At 43.1% G+C, this 21,907-nt stretch overlaps 1 protein-coding gene and 1 long non-coding RNA gene across 2 annotated transcripts; both read left to right on the forward strand.

Annotated features, from left to right (window-relative positions):
- Window positions 1-150: 150 nt before the first annotated feature.
- LOC121201062 lies at window positions 151-2,939 on the forward strand. Its single transcript, XR_005896584.1, has 5 exons — window positions 151-190; window positions 357-405; window positions 1,253-1,332; window positions 2,608-2,730; window positions 2,872-2,939. It is a non-coding gene; the product is annotated as an uncharacterized LOC121201062 (long non-coding RNA).
- A 2,833-nt stretch (window positions 2,940-5,772) lies between these two features.
- Window positions 5,773-14,011, forward strand: LOC121175587 (transmembrane protein 94-like). The gene is made up of 19 exons (XM_041029406.1): window positions 5,773-5,799; window positions 6,035-6,121; window positions 6,433-6,654; window positions 6,795-7,107; window positions 8,088-8,261; window positions 8,508-8,610; window positions 8,957-9,165; window positions 9,276-9,457; window positions 9,722-9,854; window positions 10,290-10,405; window positions 10,593-10,692; window positions 10,952-11,060; window positions 12,214-12,403; window positions 12,495-12,572; window positions 12,749-12,834; window positions 12,925-13,006; window positions 13,385-13,545; window positions 13,673-13,767; window positions 13,914-14,011. Exons 1-19 carry the CDS (start codon window positions 5,773-5,775, stop codon window positions 14,009-14,011), a joined length of 2,565 nt encoding a protein of 854 aa, XP_040885340.1.
- Window positions 14,012-21,907: the final 7,896 nt, after the last annotated feature.

A 21,907-nucleotide genomic window follows, 5' to 3' on the forward strand; every position in this document is an offset into this window, starting at 1 on the left:
TGAGTGGGGCTCCAACATCCAAGTTGGATGAGGCCATATCCAGGGTGGAGCTCAGGTACGCCCCCTGCTGAATGTGGAAGTGTAGCAGAATGTTTCAAATAGGTTTGACTGTTTGTACCTGGATCTGATGTAGAGTGTGTTTGTCCTGTGCAGGATGGAGGAGCTGATCCAGAGGACCATGAGAAACAAGGTGAGAGAGAGCATGTTGGTCAGTGTTTCTACAGATATGCATGCATTCATTTCTCTGTGTGTGTCTGAGTGTGTGAGCATACACAACACATACAGCTGTAATGTGCCTGGATGGCCTGTGTGTGTGTTTTTTTTTCCTCTTTCTCCTCCCCTGCCCTGCTTCACAGTGTTCCAGGTGCAGATTGCCTTTTTCCTCTGGTGGCATCAGGCAGTAGAGTAAGTGTGGTGGGTGTTTGTGGACAGGTGAGTTTGGGGGACCCTGTACATTTAGCAGCATGTAGGAATTATTGTTGTATAAACACACTAGGGTTATTGGTTGGTGCCACCCCCCTGTATTTTCTTTTCTTTATCTTTTTAGCGAGCTCAGCCAGGTCTTTTGTTTCCTTTGTTTTCTCAGGTAGTCAGTAATCTAGGCCTGGTTTTATTGGAACTTTTTTGGTTTTGTTTGGCACAACCACTGGTCCACATCTCCCCCACTTTTTCCATTTTGTTCCATTTTGATGTTTTCAAATAAACTAACTGTAATGATGCCACCTACACTGACTCTGTTCATTTGCTTTGGTTGCTTGTGTTACAGACCTGAAATCCCGAGCTTCCACCAACTAAGGTTGGAACACAAGTGGGGTCTCCTCAGGGATACTTTTTCCCAGGGTCAATACAAACCAACCAAAGAATTTTGAAGAGTCCTTGTAGTTTGGTATTTGTGTAAGAAGGATGTTTGACTTGCAGGACTTCATTGATAATCCTTGCATTGAAAAAGTTCATTCATATGGTAAAGATGATTTGCTTTGTATAACAGCTCATTATGGCATCCCTGTCCAGAAAACTAGTCTTAAAAAGGAAATTCAAAACACAATAGTGGAAAAACTTGCTGAGTTGAAGGTTCTGCTTGTTCCTATTAACCCTGTTTCAGCTGAGTTAGGGGAGGAAGTTGTTGGTCCAAGTGTTTCCTCTCTTTCTGATGGTAAAAGGGAACAGGCTGTACATGATACACCCCGAGGTGCTAGGATTGAGAGTGAAGCTGTTCCAGCCACTTTTCCTCACTTTGACCCTTTTTCCCCAGGGTCGTCTGGCTCCAGTTCAGATGCAAGGATCAAGGTCACAATCGCTCGTCTCCAGCTGGAAGCACAGGAAAAGGAGAGGGTACGTAGAGCGGATTATGACCTTAGACTACAAGTTTGCAAGTTGGAGATAGAGGCTGAAAAAGAGATTAAGTTACGCCAGCTTGAATTGGAGGCCATGAAAATTTCTTCTGTGCAGATTTCACAAGGGTCTGACAATTCTGTATCTCCACTGGTCCTGACAAAGCCAAGCTTTGATGTGAGTAGGAATATATCCTTGGTGCCCACATTTTGGGAGGCGGAGGTTGACTCCTGTTTTACAGCATTTGAGAGGATTGCTACAGCACTAAAGTGGCCTGAGGAGATGTGGCCTGTCCTGCTTCATTGCAAGCTCATAGGTAAGGCACAGGTGGTTGTGTCTTCCTTGTCGTTAACAGATAGCTTGTGTTATAATGTGCTTAAAGAATCCATACTGCGTGCTTATGAGCTGGTGATAAAATGTGTTTTTATCTTCTCGCCCAGACAAAGTTCCTATGTCACGCCCAGCGGGGTCTAGTTCTGGTCACCCTCCTGTTGAAAAGGTTGAAAAGGCTAGGGGTCCATGGTCACCTCCCCGTGTACATCCTGAGTGCTTCTACTGTCAGAAAAAAGCTCACTTGATAGCTGATTGCCTATCACTAAAGCATAAACAACCCTCTAATCTCCAACAGCATGAGGCTGTCGGACGTCCACGTCCAGACAGCAGTTGAGGACAACAAGCCTGACCCCTGTTTTAAGCCTTTCATTTCTGAGGGCTTTGTTTCATTAAGTGGGGATCCAAAAGATCAGCAGCCAGTAAAAATCCTGACACACAGGTGGATCCCAGTCCATTATCCATGAAGGCATTTTATCTTTATCACCTATGTCATATTGTGGCTTGAGTGCAGCTGTTCAGGGTGTGGGGATGAAATTTGTCTCTGCTCCATTGCATAATATACATCTTCAGTCTCCTCTGGTCAGTGGGCTCTTTAAAGTTGCAGTCCTTCCAGCTTTACCAGTAAAAGGGATTGACTTTATTTTGTGGAATGATTTAGCTGGGGGTAAGGTTGTGCCTGATTCAAGCCCAGGGACAGACATTGCCCAAGAATACCCTGAGATCTTCCCAGCATGTGTGGTTACCAGGGCCCCATCGAGGAATAATGACCTTGACCCGTCTGATTCTTTCCTAGTCACAGGGCAGTACCCTGACAGCCACTTTACTGAGGCAGAGAGCCAGCCTGATCAGTCAGTGTCACCTCTCTCCACCTGAAAAGAGTTTATTTCAGCCCAAAACACTGATATAACTCTCTCAAAATGTCTCTCTTCTGTTGTTGAGCAGGAAGAGGCTCAGAAAAAGAAAGTGGCTTACCTTCTTGACGGTGGCTTGTTGATGCGTCGCTGGGCTGGTGAGGACTGGAGCGTGACCTACCAGGTGGTTGTGCCTACAGTCTACCACACACAGGTACTCTCTTTAGCTCATGACCACTCTTGGTCAGGACACATGGGCATTACAAAAACTTATCACAGAGTCCTTAAACATTTCTTTTTGCCAGGACTCAAGTCTGATGTTGTTAACTATTGTTGTTCCTGCCATGTATACCAGGTTGTTGGCAAACCAAACCAGGTGATCCCCCTGCTCCCTTGCATCCCATTCCAGTGACAGGTGAGCTGTTTGATAAAGTCCTCACTGATTGTGTGGGTCTACTGCCAAAAACTAAAGCTGGGAATCAACCATTATGTGTGCCTCCACTATTGGAGGCACACATCATTTTTTTATTGTTTTTTTTATTGTTTTTTTTTTTTTTTTGTTCCTTTGTGTTCAGCAGGTAGCTGCATCTGGCTGAGTGGGGCTCCAGCTTAGATGAGTCTTTTGAGGTTTTTGCTGCAGGTGGGCAGAGCTGATCCAGAGGACCCTTTGAGACCAGGTGCATGAAGGCCACATTGTGCAGTGTTTCTACCAGTATGCATGCATCCATGAGTGAGAGAATGTTTGTATTAAAATCAGAAAGAAGGAAGTGCCTGCTTTTGTCTTTAATGCACTTTAGATGGGACTTAGATTAGTTTGGGGGGGCACTGGGGTCCAACTAGGTTTAGAGTAGGGTTGTGCCCGATTCATAGATTAATCGTGACGCGACACTTGACGATTCAGAATCGATTCATAAATGTTCAAAAATCGATTCTTTTAATAACGGAAGGAAAATGCAGCGGTCGGAACGAAAAAAAGTAGCGCGTGCCCCCCGGACATATTATAGGGCCCTATGATTTGCGCGATCACTGAATCGCGGAATTGGATTAAAATCTATGAATATATTAAATCTGAATCTATTTTTAACGCGGAATTTGACATAATTTGAGTGCAATGCTGTTTTCGTGTGGAAGAGGAACGTGTGTCAGGGGAAAACTGCACGGAGGGAAGCAAATCTGGGTGGCACAACAGACTAAGCCCCTCCCCCTTCAAAACAATTCAAGCATGGCGAAGCGGCTGCCTACGGCTCTGTGTTCGTCGGGGAAAAAACTGCGAAACTCGACGCGAACTGCTCGGCTCTGTACTGAGGGGTTAGCGTCGAGTGTTGCTTATTCTGTCAACACTGTTGACTGGAAACGTAAGAATACGTGCAGTGACCGAATAGTGTCCAAAATCCTTATGAGAAACAATCTGACTGACATGCACATACACTAAGATTTAAAAGGATTACTTTCTGGACATGTAAATCAAGATATCAGATTGTAATAGAAGTGGAAATATTGTCAATTTCCTTTCCCTCTTTTTTCTTTTCTTTTTTTAACAGATATTTTTTTCATGTACATGTTCATAATAAAATAATCAAATCAGAATCATGTCAGTACAGCCACATAATATATATTTTTAGTATTATTATTATTGTTTTTAGAGAGATAAACGTGTTTTACTTCAATGAATCGATATGTAAAAATATACATTATTTTACAAGTAACTGAGAAAAGAAACATTCTATGTGGGGAAAAAAAGATTAATCGAGATGCATCGATAATCGGGGAATAATCGAATCGTAGCACTGTGAATCGTAATCGAATCGTGAGGTGACTGAGATGGCACACCCCTAGTTTAGAGTGTATGTTTGCTATTTCCAGGCTGTTGCACCAGTGTTGGTATGTGGAAGCACATTATGCAGTTGGGATCCGGACACAACTGTATATGTGTGGAAGCCCATCAGCAGGTAGTGTTGGAAGCACAGGCTGTGTTGTGTAGTTTAGTGTTGTCAGGCTTAGTTGTGGGTATTTGTCACTATATGGATGGCACTGGGGTCAGTGTGGGTTTAGTGTGTGTGAGACATAGTTGCTGCTTGATGGAGAGTAAAACTTATGCATGCATTAATGTCTCCTCCTTTCTTTCTGTGTGCAGCTGCTTGTGGCTGAGTGGCCATCCAACTTTGAGGCCATGGGCAATGTGGAGCTCAGGTAAGGCCCCTGCTGCAGCTGGAAGTGAAGCGAAATATTACAAGTTCAAGGACTGACTTGATTAGTATCCAAAACCAATGTCTTTGTGTTTTTCAGCAGGAGGGAGGAGCTGAGTGAGAGGACCATTTGAGACCAGGTGAGCAAGAGCCACATTGTAGTGTTTCTACACTTATGCATGCACTAATTTTAGTGTGTGAGTGAGAGAGAGAGAGTGTGTGTTGTAGGTGTATGTGAGGTGGAGCCAGTGAAGGTGCTGCTGGTGAGGAAAGAGCGCCATCGTGTGGGAGTGAGGGACACACTGCAATTGTTCGTGTGTTGTCAGAGCTCTTTGTGGTAAGTGGATAAAAAAAAAAGAAAATCAAGGGCTGTTTCAAAGGTGGTTTGTGTGCTGATGCTTCCTGTTTGTGTTTCTCTTGCAGGATGGCAGAGCTTATTTGGAGGGTCATGAGAGACCAGGTGAGACGTTGCATGTTGGTTAACATTGTTTAGTGTTTCTACACATGCATGCATTCATTTCTGTGTGTGTGTGTGTGTGTGTGTGTGTGTGAGAGAGAGAGAGAGAGAGAGAGAGAGAGAGAGAGCTAGGGTGAGTGTTGGAAGTGCAGGCCTGTCTTCAGCTCAGTTTAGATGGGCTTTGTTCTGTATCCAGGTGCATTGGAGTTTGGGTCTGGCTGAGTATTGTCAGGGCTCAGTTGTGGATGGATTCAGTGTGTGTGAAAAGCATTGAGGTCAGTGTAAGTTTAGAGTCTTTGTTTGTGTCAGTGTCGTCTGTAGGTGGAAACATACAGACATTTATCTGTTTTAGAGCTGGTTTGGGCTTTTTAGGCAGAGCTATAAATTCAGCTTCTTCCTTATTACTTAAAGCTATTTTTTTTTACATTTTAATTATTGTCACTTTATTTATGACCAATGACTTATGACTAATAGGTATGAATTTTATGCATTTATTTATTCAGACATGTTTATCCTCTCTAGTATATATATATATATATATATATATATATAAAGCGGCTCTCTTGCTTACTATATATATCTGAGTGTGTATATGCACTCATTTATGCAGGAGATGCTACGTTGTGTGTGGAGACACCTGGTTGGCGTCTTAAAGGGAGAGTCTCAGACACTGTGCTACACTTCCAGCCTTTTACACACTCTACCATTGACTGGTGTAGCCCACGGCAACATTTGGGCCATAAAAAGCCAGAAACCCCCATTATGCCCATAGACATGGAAACCATTTTATAGACTTGTTGCTGAGTGGACAGTATGTGTCTAATTTGCAGATATTTTGTGTGTATGTGTAGGTGCTGTGTTGTGTGGACAAACAGGGTATCTTGTCGTGGCCTAACCCCAGTCCAGAGACCGTGCTGTTCTTCAGAGGACGGGTCGAACCACCTCACAACAGCCAGGATGATGTCAGAGACGACCTGTCCGTCAACTCCTACTGCCGAATGGAGACGGATGACGACAGGGATCAGAATCAGAATCAGATCAGAATAACTTTATTGATCCCCGTAGGGAAATTCTTACTGTTACTTAACTCCCAATTGAAAATGAAGAGGAAAATTGCACATAGTTCGATGTAGGTGTTAGATGTATAGTTAGTTAGATGAGGTGTGTGTTTGTGTTTTCTCTGGCACCTTTTAGCCTCACCAGCAGCCCCAATTCACCACCTGATAAGGCACAGTGTTGTATCCACTCCTGACTAACTGTGACTGCTGTACAGGCCCAGGAGGGGCAGGCTCTGCTCTGTCTACCGGCAGAGTCCTCCACCCAGCTGGGGGAGGGGCCCGAGCCGAGCGAGACCTCACATGACAGCATTCGCTCATCTGACACGGCCCGGCTTCGGTGCTCCTGCCAGCCCGCACACAGTCGCACCAAACACCACTCTGGATCCAACGTGAGCTTCAGCCACGACACTGAGGGAGGCGAGGACGACCAGGCCCAGGTAAAGCTTAGACCTGAAACTGTACCAGCCGTTGTGAAAATAGGAAACATGCTATTGATTCAGTAAGCTGATGTAACTTTACTATTCCTGCTATGTTGTGATGGTGTTGGTCTTTTCATTTCTGTCCCATTTGTCTCCAGGACTTTGCAATGGGCTGCCCAGAGGCGGAGGCAGAGGACTTTGTGTGTGACTACCACCTGGAGATGTTGAGCCTGTCACAGGACCAGCAGAACCCAACCAGCATCCAGTTTGATCATCTCTCCTGGCAGTGCCACCTGCCCTCCCTCAAGCCACTGGGCCTCAACATCATGCTGAACCTCTGCAACGCCAGCGTCACCCAGCAGCTCTGCCGCTTCTCTGACCACCTGTCCAACCTGGCTCTGCAGGAGAGCCACGGCTCTGTACTGCCTGTCTACGTACCCTGGGGGCTCTGTGAGCTCTCCAGGCTCATAGGTGAGCTTGGAATGATGGTGCTGCTTTGACATCTGGTTGGTTTAGAGCCACCTGTTAATACCATGACCTAGTTTGCCTCATAGTTTGGCTTTTTGTTAGGTCATGTGAGAACACAGTGATCAGAGGTTCAGAGGATTTTTCTTCAGTGGTAAAAGCTGATCTGGCTTTCATCCCACTCAGCATGAACTTCAGATTACATTTTACCCCAGAATAAAGTCCTGGCATAGATTACATTTCCGAGCACTGTGAGAAGATCTATTTCTCACATGGTCTTCATGATAAATTAAGGCTACAAGCAAGTTGCTGCTATGTTGGATTGATGGACTGGAGTGGGAGTACTGCACCTGGCTGAACTGCAAGTCAACCATAATTAAAAAATGTCCCTGAAGGGCCCTTCCTATAGAGAGCTGCAGAGTTCCTGAGTTCCTGCTCAAATCCAGTTTGCTGTCCAAGTGGACACCCAGGTTTTTGTTCTCCTGTACCACCTCCACCATCTGTCCCCTAATGAAAAGAGGAGTAGCAGGAGTCCTGGGTCTCCTGAAGTCCTCCACCAGCTGCTTTGTTTTGCTGATGCTGAGCTGCAGGTGGTTCAGCTCACACCAGTCCACAAAACCAGCCACCGCCCTCTGGTGACACATCCTCCCCCCTGATGCATCCAGCAGCTGCAGAGATCTGAGAGCTTCTGTAGGTGGCAGGTCAGAATGCCGTACCTGAAGTCCGAGGTGGACAGGGTAAAGGGGACAGGACAGCAGAGTTGTTGTTGGCCAGTAAAGACATTCAGCCATTTCCCAATGTTTAGGTGTTTCACTGTAGGCAGAGGCTCCAGGTTGGTGTGAAACATCATTTAAACTGATCATCAGTATCAGATGATGTGCTGTTTGTGGGAAGAAAGAGAAGTTTTCAGAACCAAATTAGATGATGTCTTATTGTCTATTACCCTCATCTTTTCCTTTGTGTGTCTGTTTGTGTTTGTGTGTCAGGATTCACTCCCGGTGCAGGGGAGCTGTTCAAACAGGAGAACCACTTGGCTCTGTACCAGCTGCCATCTGGAGAGAAAACCAAGGAGTTAACCTCCCGCCACCTTCATTACTTCACCAAACGCCAGCCTCCCATGTCCCACCTCATCTCTCTGTTCGTACGAGACTCCTCCTCCAGTAAGTCTATACACACTTCAGTCAACCTGTGTCGTTCTACTGCTCTGTTTTCTTTTATTTTACAGTTTTTAATGAAAAGAGCTGATTTTTTTCTTATATGTACTTGTTGCATTTTGCTGTTACTTGTCCTTTGTCTGTCTCTTCACCAAATAGATGAGCAAGTTAAAAAAAAAAAAAAAGGTGTTTGTGTATTTTCATGTCTGCTAATGTTATTCTCACTGTCTTTCTCTAACCTCTCTGTTGTAGATAACATCCAGATGCTGTCACATGGCTCGGCTGACCTCATCCTGGAAGCCTGCACTGACTTCTGGGATGGAACTGATATCTACCCCCTGTCGGGCTCAGACAGGTGCCGTCACACTGATCGCTCTTCTGTGGCTGTAAATCTTGAGTCAGACACAAGTATCAAAGTTTCATAAGCACAGCACAGGTGATATCATCCATATCTACACTCAGCTGCCACTTTATTATCCATGAAGCTCATCATGTTCAGGTTTTCTTCAAACTGTTTTAGAGACGTTGCTTCAGCGTTCTGATCATTTTGGAGGCTGCAGTTTGTGATGCTGTTGAACTGTACAGTATATACAGAGGTCTTTCTGTTATTTAACCTGCCCTCACTGATATCAATAGGGTGGACAAAATAATAGAAGCTGCCACCTGAGTGTTTATTTCTACACTCTGCTCTTGTGTTACAGAAAGAAGGTCCTGGACTTCTACCAGCGGGCCTGTCTGTCAGGTTACTGCTCAGCCTTTGCCTACAAACCCATGCAAGTGTCACTGTCAAGCCAACTGAATGGGAAGTGTGTAGAACTGGCCCCCGGTCCCAGCCTCTTCTCTGGAGTGGAGCTGCCCTCCACCACCCCCATCAAATACAACTTCTGTAGGAACAGCTGGAGCTCAGATGGTAAGAGTCAGTGACGGAGGGACGGATTAATTCAAGTAATAAAACAGTAATAACACAACTCATTTTCCTGTCTCTTTTGCTTTGACTGTCTTCCCTTGTCATGTGTGCAGAGGGTATAGGTGAGGGGGTGGAGCGTGAGGACTGCGTCCAGGCCCTGAGTGGGCAGATCTTCATGGGAATGGTGTCGTCTCAGTTCCAGGCGAGGCTGGACACAGTCCGGCTTATCGATGCCCTGGTCACGGCTTGCATCCGCTTTGTTTACTTTTCTATGGAGGATGAGCTCCGCAGCAAGGTGAACACACACAAGCTCCAATAAACATTTGATAGTATCTAGTTTATGTTGGATGAAGTGATCAAAGTATAGTTCTCTTTCATTTGGACAATAAATGGACTCTTTCATCTGATGTCTCTCTGTGTCTCTGCTGACAGCACATTGTTTTTTCCACATTCACCAAAATAAATGTGCATTTCCCAGCATGCATCTGATTCTAGTCCACAACAAAAAGCTGTCATTTTGAGAGTGTGTGTTTATGTGGCTCATTTTGTGTCTGTGCAGGTTTTTGCTGAGAAGATGGGTTTAGAGACGGGCTGGAACTGCCACATCTCTCTGACCCCAAACGGAGACAGTCCCTGTGATGGAGCTCCATCCAGCCCCAGTCACGGTTCCCTGCACGAAGACCTGAACCAAGGTACCAAACCTGTGTTTGCACAACCTGAGGATATTATTCATTTTATTACATTTACTGTTGGGGTGCACTTCATGACTGTCCTTCTGTCTGCAGGTGTGATGTGGACATCAATGTAGGTTGTCAAGGTTTCTGTGTTTAGTCTTGCTGTTTAATTACACAGACATAGATTTATCATTTGAAGAGTAAACCCACATGATTTCTGGATCAGAACTCGTCAAATTATGACATTACCCTGTTCTATGGGGTGGTCACAGTTTTGAATTACATTGTATAACTTTACATGAGATTTTCCATTTTATGTTACTTTATGCTTCTTTTAGGGGACATAACAGAAAGGAGTCCTGTAGAAGTGCAGGTCTGACATGAGTGATGTCTGTTCATTTGAGTTTTACAGAGTATCTCTAACTTTGCCGACTGTCTTCATATGTGATTCAGATTCTCGGGATGAAGCAGAAGGTCCTTTGCTGCCAGAGGAGGAAGCCCACTCTGACTTAGCCAGTTTCCAGCCCACAGACAGTGATGTGCCCAGCTTCCTGGAGGACTGCAACAGGGTAACAATACCTTTTATTAAAACCACTGAAGCTACAATGGAGAAATATCAGTATCTGTTTTTCATGCAGCTGTATAATACAGACAGATTCCTCTGTCTTATGCTTTGGTAACCAGCAGGAAATTGTGCTTTGTTTTGAAATTATTTTACATTAGTCTGAATCATTTTCTCTCCCTGCCCTTTGTCAGGCCAAGCTACCTCGTGGGATCCACCAGGTCCGTCCTCATCTGAAGAACATTGATAATGTGCCTCTTTTGGTGCCACTCTTCACTGACTGCACCCCTGACAGTGAGTATTCTTTATGTGTTTTATAGAATGAATCACTCTGCTTATGGGTAATTCCACTTTTCTGGAAAACTTTTTCATTTTACTTTTTAAAGATGTCCTCTGACTCCATTGTCTTCCTCTGCTCGTCAATGGTGAAACAGATTCTAATAAGGAAAAGCGATGATTAATAACCAACGAGGCTTATTTCATGTCTTCGATATACTCAGTGTTTGCTTTAGAGTACTGTAGACATTTACTTACAGTGGAGTTCTCTTCACAGCCATGTGTGAGATGATGAAGATCATGCAGGAGAACAGGGAGGTTACATGCTGTCTGGGAAGCTCCGCCAATTTCCGCAACAGCCGCCTGTTCCTACAGAGTGACATCAGGTATACACTCATTAATGAAGTACATCCTGTTTTTTCAAATTTGAAAATGAATATTAATGAGACTAGATTTTCATTTTTATCACAATTAAAACCAGTAAAAATTCTGAAGCAATATTTCTGCTATTAAAAAAATGAAAACTCATAGTAATACTATCTAGCCATGCAGAGAGTTGTAGTCTTGTTTGTCGGGGTTCAGGGATACCTGTCACTGAGATTTCTACATCTCATTCAAATAAACCGTGGTGGCCACCCGGCTCTGTCTGAAAAGGAGAGGAGGTCCTTTAGACTCCGTTGGCAGCGGACTGTCCAAAATTGAAGGACTCCGGAGTAAATGCAGTTTTGTGAAACATATATTCAAGCAGTTTTGTGAAAGATGATGCAAATAGTGCAAGTGCTGGAACAGACATTGTTTAAGTTATGGTTAACACTTACCTTTACCTGTCTGGTGTTCGCTCTGGGGTGCGTTGCTGAAAAGAGTCCCCTAGGTCAGCGGACCGTGTTAAGAACGTTCTGGGTACGACCAAGTGGCAGGACAAGAAAGGGGGGAGTCTGGAAATTGTATTGTATTGTAAAATGTATATATTTATTGTAATTATATTTATGGTGTTTGTTTTGGGGTTTAGTTTACAGCAGGAAGGTTATTTTAAATATTGTGGTTAAATATAGTATTCACATTTTTTATATAAGTCAATTATGCTTATGAATGTATGTTTAGGAACACCTGTGAATGTATGCACCCAATCACACCTACCAGAACACAGTATAAAAGGGCGCCAATTTTAAATCTGCTGTTGTTGCTGGTTAGGTTTCACCTATGGTTTGCTGCCGTACCTGTGCTGCTGTTAGAAAATAAATATATGTCTATGCATATTCCATCTTCGCCTTGGCATTTTCTTCTTTCTGAAGTCTCTGTTGTCAGAACGGCCATTCTAACAAGTACAAATGCAATCCCTTTCACCTCCATTGTACTAGATGGAGACAGATACCTCACTACTAGAGGTAAATGGGTAAATATTTTCTAGTTTGCGTGTACTGACCCTTTAACAGCTTGCCATAGTCCGGCAACATTGTTTTGACTGATTATACAATAATTATGTAACAAACTACTTCTCATTCTCAGTCCACATGATTTTTCATCGTCCTCTCTCCACAGCATCGCTCTGGACCCTCTGTACCCGTCTCAGTGTTCGTGGGAGACGTTTGGCTATGCCACCGGAGGAGGCTTCAACGGAGACGCTGAGGGTCTGTCTCCTCTGAGGCTCTCAGGACAGCTCAACAGTCTGGGCTGCTCTGTCACCTTCCACCAAGGAGAGAGCGTCAGCATGGTCAAGCTCATAGAGCAGGTTGGACACACACACACACACACAGATACACTAAGTCAGAACGAGACACTTATATATGAATTCATTTGCTTTTTGGGTGAATCTTTTCCAGGCGCGACACACGACCTATGGCATCCGCAAATGCTTCCTCTTCCTGCTGCAGTGTCAGCTCAGTCTGGTCATCATCCAGGTGAGAGAGCACTTCACAAACTCAGAGCATGTGGATTTATATGGATTTATATGTACAAATACATTTCTCTGTGTGTATCATTGCTAACAGGCTAAAAGGCTAAAGACCTAATTAATATTGTGATGTACATTTCTGAATAAATAAATGAAGGAAGTGCTTCTGGTGTTTGTCCGTAGTTCTTAGCCTGTCTGGCTCAGCTTCCTCCTCCAATGAACACCACTGACATCCTCTGGCTGTCCTGCTTCAGCTGCCCACTTCTAAGGTACACACATAATAAAACACTGTGAACTGACAACACTGTGTTATTTCACTGTGTTTATACATTATAGTAATGGTCCATTTGTGTTCTCAGTGTGTCACTTCTGGGGAAGCCTCCAGACACTTCAGTCATGGCAGTTGCCACAGGGAAGAACCTAGATTTCATTCCAAGAAAGGTGGGATCCTGCCTCTCAGATCTTCCACATCTACTAAACCTAGAAGCCTCACTTACTGGATTATTACTGCTAAAGCTTAGACAAACATTTATATAATATTAATTAGTAGCATTTAGTGTACATACTGTGTAGTGATATAGTGGAAACTTCTTCCAGTCAAATGAAGTCTCTAGAAAAATATTCCAGGAGAAAACTTTCATAAAAGCAGTAATGATAATGATAAATACCACAGACAACAAACAGCTGCTCTTTCTGCACCTTGTGTATTTACTGCATCTACACTCAGGGCCATTGATCAAACATGAATGACTAGTTATGTATACATGTACTTCTGTGTGCTTTTTAATCTCCTTTAAACTGTTACTCCTCTTTGACCAGACCCAGAACTACTTCCTTGGCTGTTTCCTGTTGAAGTTTGCTCTGACAGTGTGTGCCTACCTGTTGGCCTTTGGGTTTACGCTGCAGGAGGTCTGCCTAAGCAGAGGCAACAACACCTTAGCTGACAACACCACCATCACCTGCCACATACTCACAGCCAGGTAAAGAGAAGCACTGTCTCTAACTGTCCCACTGTCCTAAGTACACCAGCTGTACCAGCTGTGAGAACAGACACACAAGAATCGATGAGCTGATGAATGAAGTAACAGTTTTCCTGTGTGACTGCAGCTCTTCAGACGAGGCTCCTCAGTGGTTCAGTGAGCTGTCTAATGGCCTGCTGCTGACTCAGAAGGTCATGGCAGGGTTCCTCGTCTTACACACAGGTAGGAACTCTCTCTGTCATATTGAATACTGTACTGTAAGCTGTGGTCAAGCTTACTCGTGTCTTTTTATATGATTCAAACCAATCCCTTTCTTCTGTTGTTCACATTGTTGTTCACATTCTCTTGTTGCTGACCTTATTTTCCAGTGGTGATCTCCCTCAGCTACGTCCACCGCTCTCAGCCTCTGTGGAGAAAGAGTCCGTTCAGCAATACCTGGTGGTGTCTCACTGTACCTGTGGTGTAAGTTAGCACATCATTTGTATGCTCTATGGTTCATCTGTGTTTAAGCCAGTTTAGCTCTTACATCCTCAACGGTCCTGCTGTAACTGTAAGAGATTTTAATTTAGAACTCTGTGTCAGATATCACCCACTGCAGCACCACACAGAGTCGCTAAGTAGAAAGTTCTAGAGTGATCATCAGAAGAAAGACATCTTCATGTAGCTTGTTTCACAGTTCAGTGACTAATAAAAGTGAAATCAAGTCAGCTCTTCCTACTGAGAGCTCACTCTGTGTGTATGTGAGTGAGGATCCACAGTGAGGATCCTCTTTTTGGATTTCTCAAGTGCCTTTAACACCATCCAGCCCCCGATGCTACTGGACAAACTGAGGGGGATGCAAGTAGAGCCCTACTTGGTGTCCTGGATTGCTGACTACCTCACAGAGAGACCGCAGTTTGTCAGGCTAAAGGACGCTACTTCAGACACTGTCATCAGCAGCACAGGAGCACCCCAAGGGACGGTGCTGGCCCCCCTCCTCTTCACCCTCTACACCTCAGACTTCTGCTACAACTCAGAGTTGTGTCACATCCAGAAGTTTGCAGATGACACAGCCATCGTGGGATGTATCAGGGATGATGAAGAGGAGGAGTACAGGAACCTAGTCTGTGACTTTGTTGCCTGGAGTCAGATGAACCATCTCCAGCTCAACACCTCCAAGACTAAGGAGCTGGTCATCGACTTCAGGAAGTCCAGCCCACAACCACGGCCAGTGACCATCAAGGACGACGAGGTGGAGATTGTAGGCAACTACAAGTACCTCGGGCTGTGGCTGGACAACAAGCTGGACTGGTCATACTGTACAGATTACCTATACAAGAAGGGCCAGAGCCGTCTGTACTTCCTGCGGAGACTGGGGTCCTTTAACATCTGTAGAAAACTCCTGTGGATGTTTTACCAGTCTGTGGTGGCTAGTACACTTTTTTATGCTGTTGTCTGCTGGGGGGGCAGCATGCCAAAAAGGTGTGCTAACAGACTGGACAAACTCATCAGGCGGGCGGGCTCTGTGGTCGGCATGAAGCTGGACTCCCTGGTGACAGTGGCAGAGAGGAGATCACTAAAAAAACTACTGGCTATTATGGACGATGCCAGTCACCCTCTGCACACTGTCATCAGTGCACAGAGAAGCCTGACCAGTAACAGGCTGCTCCTCCCCAAGAGTCGGACCAACCGGCTCAGAGACTCCTTTGTCCCCAGAGCCATCAAACTATACAACACCGAATATGGCAGGAGGGGGAGAGGGAGAGGGAAGGAGTACAGCCTGCCGGACACTACTATTCATGTGCAATAACCCATGGGCAATAACAATACTATCCATGTGCAATAACTCATGTGCAGTAATTTATTATTATTTCCACATCTAAGAGTGCAATGTTTGTTTGCAATGTTTGTATATACTTTATATTTTAATTTTTTACTTGAATTTTACTTGAATCCAAACTTGTTCTATTTTAGTACTAACTATTCAAGAGTTTATTCTACTTTTATATTTTATTTCATTTACATTCTATTTTATACCAGCACCTTAGTTAACTAACTTAACTTAGTTACTTTTTACTTTTTTACTTTGTACTGCTGCTTTACTGTGTTTTTTGGTGTTGTACTGCTGCTGGTACCCAAATTTCCCCAAGGGACCTCCCAAAGGGATCAATAAAGTATATTCTATTCTATTCTATTCTATTCTATTCTATTCTATTCTATGTGTGGAACAAAAACATACCTGGAGATTTTGCTGAGTAGTTGTGATGGGAACGACCATGGAGAGACCACGTGGGCAAAGGGGGAATGTGTGCTGCTGTTAATTCATCATGGTACACACGTGCTTTTTCAACTTTTGCACAGGACTTTTGCAGGAAATGCATCATTTGTGCAGCCAACAATGCATCAGGGGCTCTTCATATGCCACCTGCTGGTCATCCACCTCCTGACAAACCCTTTGAACATTTAATGATGGATTTCATTGAACTAACACCAAGTGAAGGGAAAAGATACTGTCTTGTAATTGTTGACATGTTCAGCAAATGGCTTGAAGTTTTCCCCTCTTCCAAACAGGATGCTGGAGCTGTGGCTAAAGCACTGCTAACTGAAATTATTCCTAGGTGGGGAATTCCTTCAGTCATCAGCAGTGACAATGGACCAGGTTTTGTCAACCAAGCCCTGAAAGAAGTGTCAGACTATCTTGGGTTTGACAGACGTCATCATTGTTCATATCATCCAGTAGGTCCAGTTAGGCGCCCTCCCCTTACCACAGGTGCATGTGATGATGCTATGTTGAGATACTGTGCCAACTTGTCTACAACCTTATCAGCATTACATTCACAGGTGAAAAGTGCCCTGCCATCTGCAGCCACAGCAGTCCTCCACAACTTACAGCCTGGAGACTGGGTTCTCATCAAAGACCACAGACGCCGTCACTGGAAACCAAGGCGATTCCAGGGCCCGTTCCAGGTTCTGCTGACCACTGAGACAGCTGTAAAGGTTGCGGAGAAGGCCGCATGGGTACACGCCAGCCACTGCAAACGGGTTCCTGAACCAAAGGCCGACAACCAGCCACCAGAGAATCAAAGCAAAGGAGGCCACATAAATTCTTTAGACCCAGAATAATGGTCTAGGAAAAACTGACTCATCCAGACGCTGAGGAAGACAACTGGGGTGCACGCCGTGCGCTGCCCCTAACCTGCAGCTGCGGTGGAACCGTCTGCAATATAAGAGTGAGGGGTGAAAGAGCGCCCTCCTCCACCAGTAGCATGCCAAGCTCCAACCAAGTGACTACAGTCACACACCAGATGGCCTCTCTGGCTGAGACTTGTGATGATGATGATATTGATGTTTTGAGTCTTTGTATTTTTCCCAGCTTGCTATCAACCTAAGGACGTCTGTGTCCTACAAAAACAGCTAAATGCATATTTTAACATTTATCAGCTAATGATGTGTTTACTTAAACCCAAAGGAATGTAGTCACTGATCATATGATCAATTTGTATATACTTTGGTGTGGCCATTTTATGGCCAAAGGGGGAATTGTAATGTCAATTTATCATATAACCATATATTCTTTTATCAAGCATTCGTATATTCTCATGAACTCGTATATTCAATTCTGGGTGAAGTACATATAACATGACCTGTAGTGGCCTAATGTACTTTGTTTACTGTACTTTGTGAAGACACCTGTTATGTCTCCGGTGTCTCCGAGCACAACTTATCTCTATTATTTGACCTTCAGATTATTTTGTCTCCCTGCCATCCTTGCCATGCTGGTATGTGAGAAACAGGCATAAGTACTCTTGTAACTTGTAACCTGGGGTCAGACCTCTGTAGCATTTGATGCTGCGTGAGCTCTGTCCTTTCTGCACAAATGGATTACTCTGTAAACCTTATTTTATAATAAAGCATCAAAAGACAATAACTGTCTAAAGAATTCTATTTCACTTCTCCAAAGGAGGAAAGTATTTTTCCACCACATATACGTTGGATTTCCGACTGTGATTGGTTCACACAGTTAACGTGGACCCTCAGCAGCAGACGTCTGTATCACTGTTTTTTCAATCAGACCAGCCGTCTGTGTGGTGCTGTCATTATTTCAGATGGACATGAATTGAACATTGCTCCTGTGTACATGTGGGTTGGTGGTATTTCTTGGTAGTGCATTCATTTAGAACTAAATACCAGCTGTTTTTACACATATGGAAAGTCATTGTTGTCAGTGCTGGATTAGCCTTGTGGGGCAAAAATGAGCCTTGGGGCCCCAAGTGATTCATTTTATTTATTTCCAAAAAATGTTTTACATCCCAATATATAACCTCATTGAAATATAAAATTATATATATATTGTAATGTTATTCTTTTTTTTTTTTTTTTACTTTTATTACGCTGGCATCAAATGACGTTCACATATTACATGTCGTAAGTTTACCTGAGGTTTTAAAATATTTCCCCCCTAAAAGAAATAATTGTCACTGTGGATTTTCTCCATATCACTCACAGCTGTTTCTAAACAAACCTAAACTTCTGACCTCAGCCCTGTTTAGCTTTTGTGTGTGTGTGTGTGTGTGTGTGTGTGTGTGTGTGTGTGTGTGTGTGTGTGTGTGTGTGCGCGCGCGCGCGCGTGTGTGTGTGCGCGTGTGTGTGTGCGCGCGCGTGCCTGCTTCAGTTATTCCACGGCTACAAACGCTCTCTACAGTCACACCTTTAAAGTGGGGCTGTATGTGAATAGGTACTATTAGATTTTCTGCTTTTACAGCACTGAAGTACTCATGATCACTTTGTGGCTGAAACTACTGAAGATGGTTGTTAGACAAACATTACAATGCAAGAGAACATTTCTCATTTCATTTTTTGATTTGTATGGTGGGCTGTTGGCTGATGGACTGTGATATAGCTGTTCACAAGATACAAGAAATGTATGTTTTGGATTTTTTGAAAGTGTCTATGTTCAGGACTTTTGACAAATTTGTTTGTGTATTGATTATGTCATGTTAATAAATATGTTCTTTTATTTACAGTCCTGCTCAAAGTTATTGGCACTGCTGAATTTTAAGTAGAGTTTAGAATAGCTTCAGAAATAAATGGAAATCAAGCAGTTTTGTAGAATCACAATATTTAATAAAATGTCCAGAGTTATTGAACAACAACAAAAATGCTTCCATATAGTCAAATCAAATTTACATACATAAAACATATGATGGACATAATTATTGGCATCCATTTGTTTTCATCTTCTTTTTCACAACCAAACCAAAATGTCTTTGGAACCTCACAGATTATTTTAGCCACGGCTAAACAAGGCCTTTCTTCTACAGAAATCTCTGCACGAATTTCACTAGAAAGCAGGACCAGAAGAGGATTTTCTGCAAGAAATATCTGAAAACGTTGTGCCGCAGTTTAATGGGACTGCCCGACACGCAGTTGGAGTTGGAGGTGGTGAAAGCCATAGCTGAGGTTTGAACCTCGTCGTGCTACAGATGTCATTTTATGCCCATTCATTGCTACTGCAAGGAATCACTGGTATCCTTATTGGTGCGAGCGTGTTCAGTCTGATTGGATGTTGTATTATTCCCTGCATTAGAAGTGTCACTGTAAGGTCTATAGGTCAATCACACACCAGATGGCCTCTCTGGCTGAGACTTGTCTTCTGTCAGATGTTGAAAACCCAACTGATTTATTTACTGATTGGATTCCTCCTCTTTATGATGATGATGATGATGATGTTTAGGTTTTGAGTTTTTGTATTTTCCCCCAGCTTACTATCAACCTAAGGACGTCTGTGTCCTACAAAAACAGCTAAATGCATATTTTCACATATATCAGCGAATGATGTGTCTACTTAAACATAAAGGAATGTAGTCACTGATCATATGATCAATTTGTATACTTTAGTGTGACGGACAGTTACTGTCTAAAGAATTTTATTTCACTTCTCATCAGGAAGAAAGTATATTTCCACCACACTTACATACATGTCGTCTGTGATAAAGGATATGAGAAAGCTTTGTAGATTCCAACAAAAGGGTTTTATTAAAGCTCAAGGTCTTAGATACATCACACTAAAACAGCATTTGTTTCTGAACAGCAGCCGTCCAGATTTTCAAGAAAAGATAACAAAATAATTTTAACACAGTGTAGACTCCATCATTTTGTTCTGTCTTGTATATTCAGGCAGTAGTGTGGCCTTTTGGGCCAAAAGGGAGAAGCCTGCACCTTCAGAACTGAGCTTTTCCACCGGCGCTTCATGTTTGACATGTGGTCTGGCAGGAGCCAATCACCGCTACGTTTGGTGCAGTTGTCCAATCACCTCCTTGTCCTGGCGGAGTTTATTTGCATTCATGACCTTACGCATCTGAATATAATTGATCAGCTCTTCACGCAGCTAAGAAGAGGAGCGTGTTCGTAACACGTGGTTGGTGTAAATTTAGATGATAATGTTTCACTTTAAATTACAAATATCAAAACTCTATGACTCTACAATATTAACATACAGAGACAAAAGGGTCCGTGTATCTTTTGGGATTTGAATTTTCCTTCAAACGCTGATATTAAAAAAATAAAATAAAGTGCTTATTTGATTTTCGTTTTAAAATACAAAAAACATTTTACTTTTTTGTGGGTCTTAAGGGAGTCCTCGAAATTTAAAAATAACTTAGATTTTCTTTCTCTACTTAGCGTAACAAAATACAAAATCACAAAGAAGCAGAAACAAAAATGGACCGTTTTCTCGTGCCCACAGACCGGATGTTGTCATTGTTTTCTTCTTCTTTTGTTTAACGGAGACCTGCTGCTGCTACCGGCTGCAAGATTTTCGCCACCTACTGTTCTTTATTTATAATAATCTCGCGTTTGGGCGAACGGCAGAATCCAGCGGCCAGGAAGAAGGAGAAAGCCTGGTTCCTGTCAGAGCGGCGCGCCCAACCAAAATGTCCCTGGAACCTTACAGCCAGATTATTTTAGCCACGGCTAAACAAGGCCTTTCTTCTACAGAAATCTCTGCATGAATTTAACAAGAAAGCGGGACCAGAAGAGGATTTTCTGCAAGAAATATCTGAAAAGTTTGTGCTGCAGTTTAATGGGACTGCCCGACACGCATTTGGAGTTGGAGGTGGTGAAAAGTCGTAGCTGAGGTTTGAACCTCGTCGTGCTACAGATGTCATTTTATGCCCATTCATCGCTACTGCAAGGAATCACTGGTATCCTTATTGGTGCGAGCGTGTTCAGTCTGATTGGATGTTGTATTATTCCCTGCATTAGAAGTGTCATTGTAAGGTCTATAGGTCAATCACACACCAGATGGCCTCTCTGGCTGAGACTCGTCTTCTGTCAGATGTTGAAAACCCAACTGATTTATTTACTGATTGGATTCCTCCTCTTTATGATGATGATGATGATGATGTTGATGTTTAGGTTTTGAGTTTTTGTATTTTCCCCCAGCTTGCTATCAACCTAAGGACGTCTGTGTCCTACAAAAACAGCTAAATGCATATTTTCACATATATCAGCTAATGATGTGTCTGATGTCGTCACTGATCATATGATCAATTTGTATTCTTTAGTGTGACAATTACTGTTTAGTTGTGGACTGGTCTGGTCTAACATTTCATTTGTCCATGTTTTTTCTCTCTCCCACAGGATCCTACTCTTCACCCCTCCAACATCATGTAAATTAGCATATTGTATAGTTTTTACTGTTTTTGTATTTTGTGTACTGTTAAGTTTACTTAATTTTTTCTTTAGATTGTGATTGTATGATGTCTTTTAATGAGACTTTATTTGTTTTGAGGTCTTTATTATGTGTGTAAAAGTCCAAATAAACTCTGTTGTGTTTGATATTTCTTAACTGTTTTGCAGACACATTTCCCAATGAGGACTGTTGAATGGATTTGACAGTTTTACTGTGCATGAACTGAAACAATAAGACATGCCTCATGAACCTTAAACACTAAGTAAAATCAAGTGAGCTCTTCCTACTGAGGAGCAAAAACATAACTGGAGATTTTGCTGAGTAGTTGTGATGGGAAGGCCACAGGTGTCACACACCTTTGAAAGAAATCTAAGTAGGGAGCTTTTGGTAAACTGTTGATACTACTTCATATTGTAACATGGTTATAATGACCATGTTGGAAGACAATTGACAGAAGATTCACTGGTTGACTTTGCTTTTGAACATACCTTATATAACATCTATATCTATATCTATCTATATCTATCTATACCTATATCTATATATATATGTTTTTGTGTGTATGCATAAATCTGGCCAATAAAACTGATTCTGATTGAAGTCTTTAATGCATAAAGCCATGGAGTCAGACTGAAAGTGAACCCCTGGTAATCTGTGATCATTCCAAACACCTGTTCTGTGTTGGACCCC

The sequence above is a fragment of the Toxotes jaculatrix genome, chromosome 21 (assembly GCF_017976425.1).
Source record: "Toxotes jaculatrix isolate fToxJac2 chromosome 21, fToxJac2.pri, whole genome shotgun sequence".
Taxonomy (NCBI): domain Eukaryota; kingdom Metazoa; phylum Chordata; class Actinopteri; family Toxotidae; genus Toxotes; species Toxotes jaculatrix.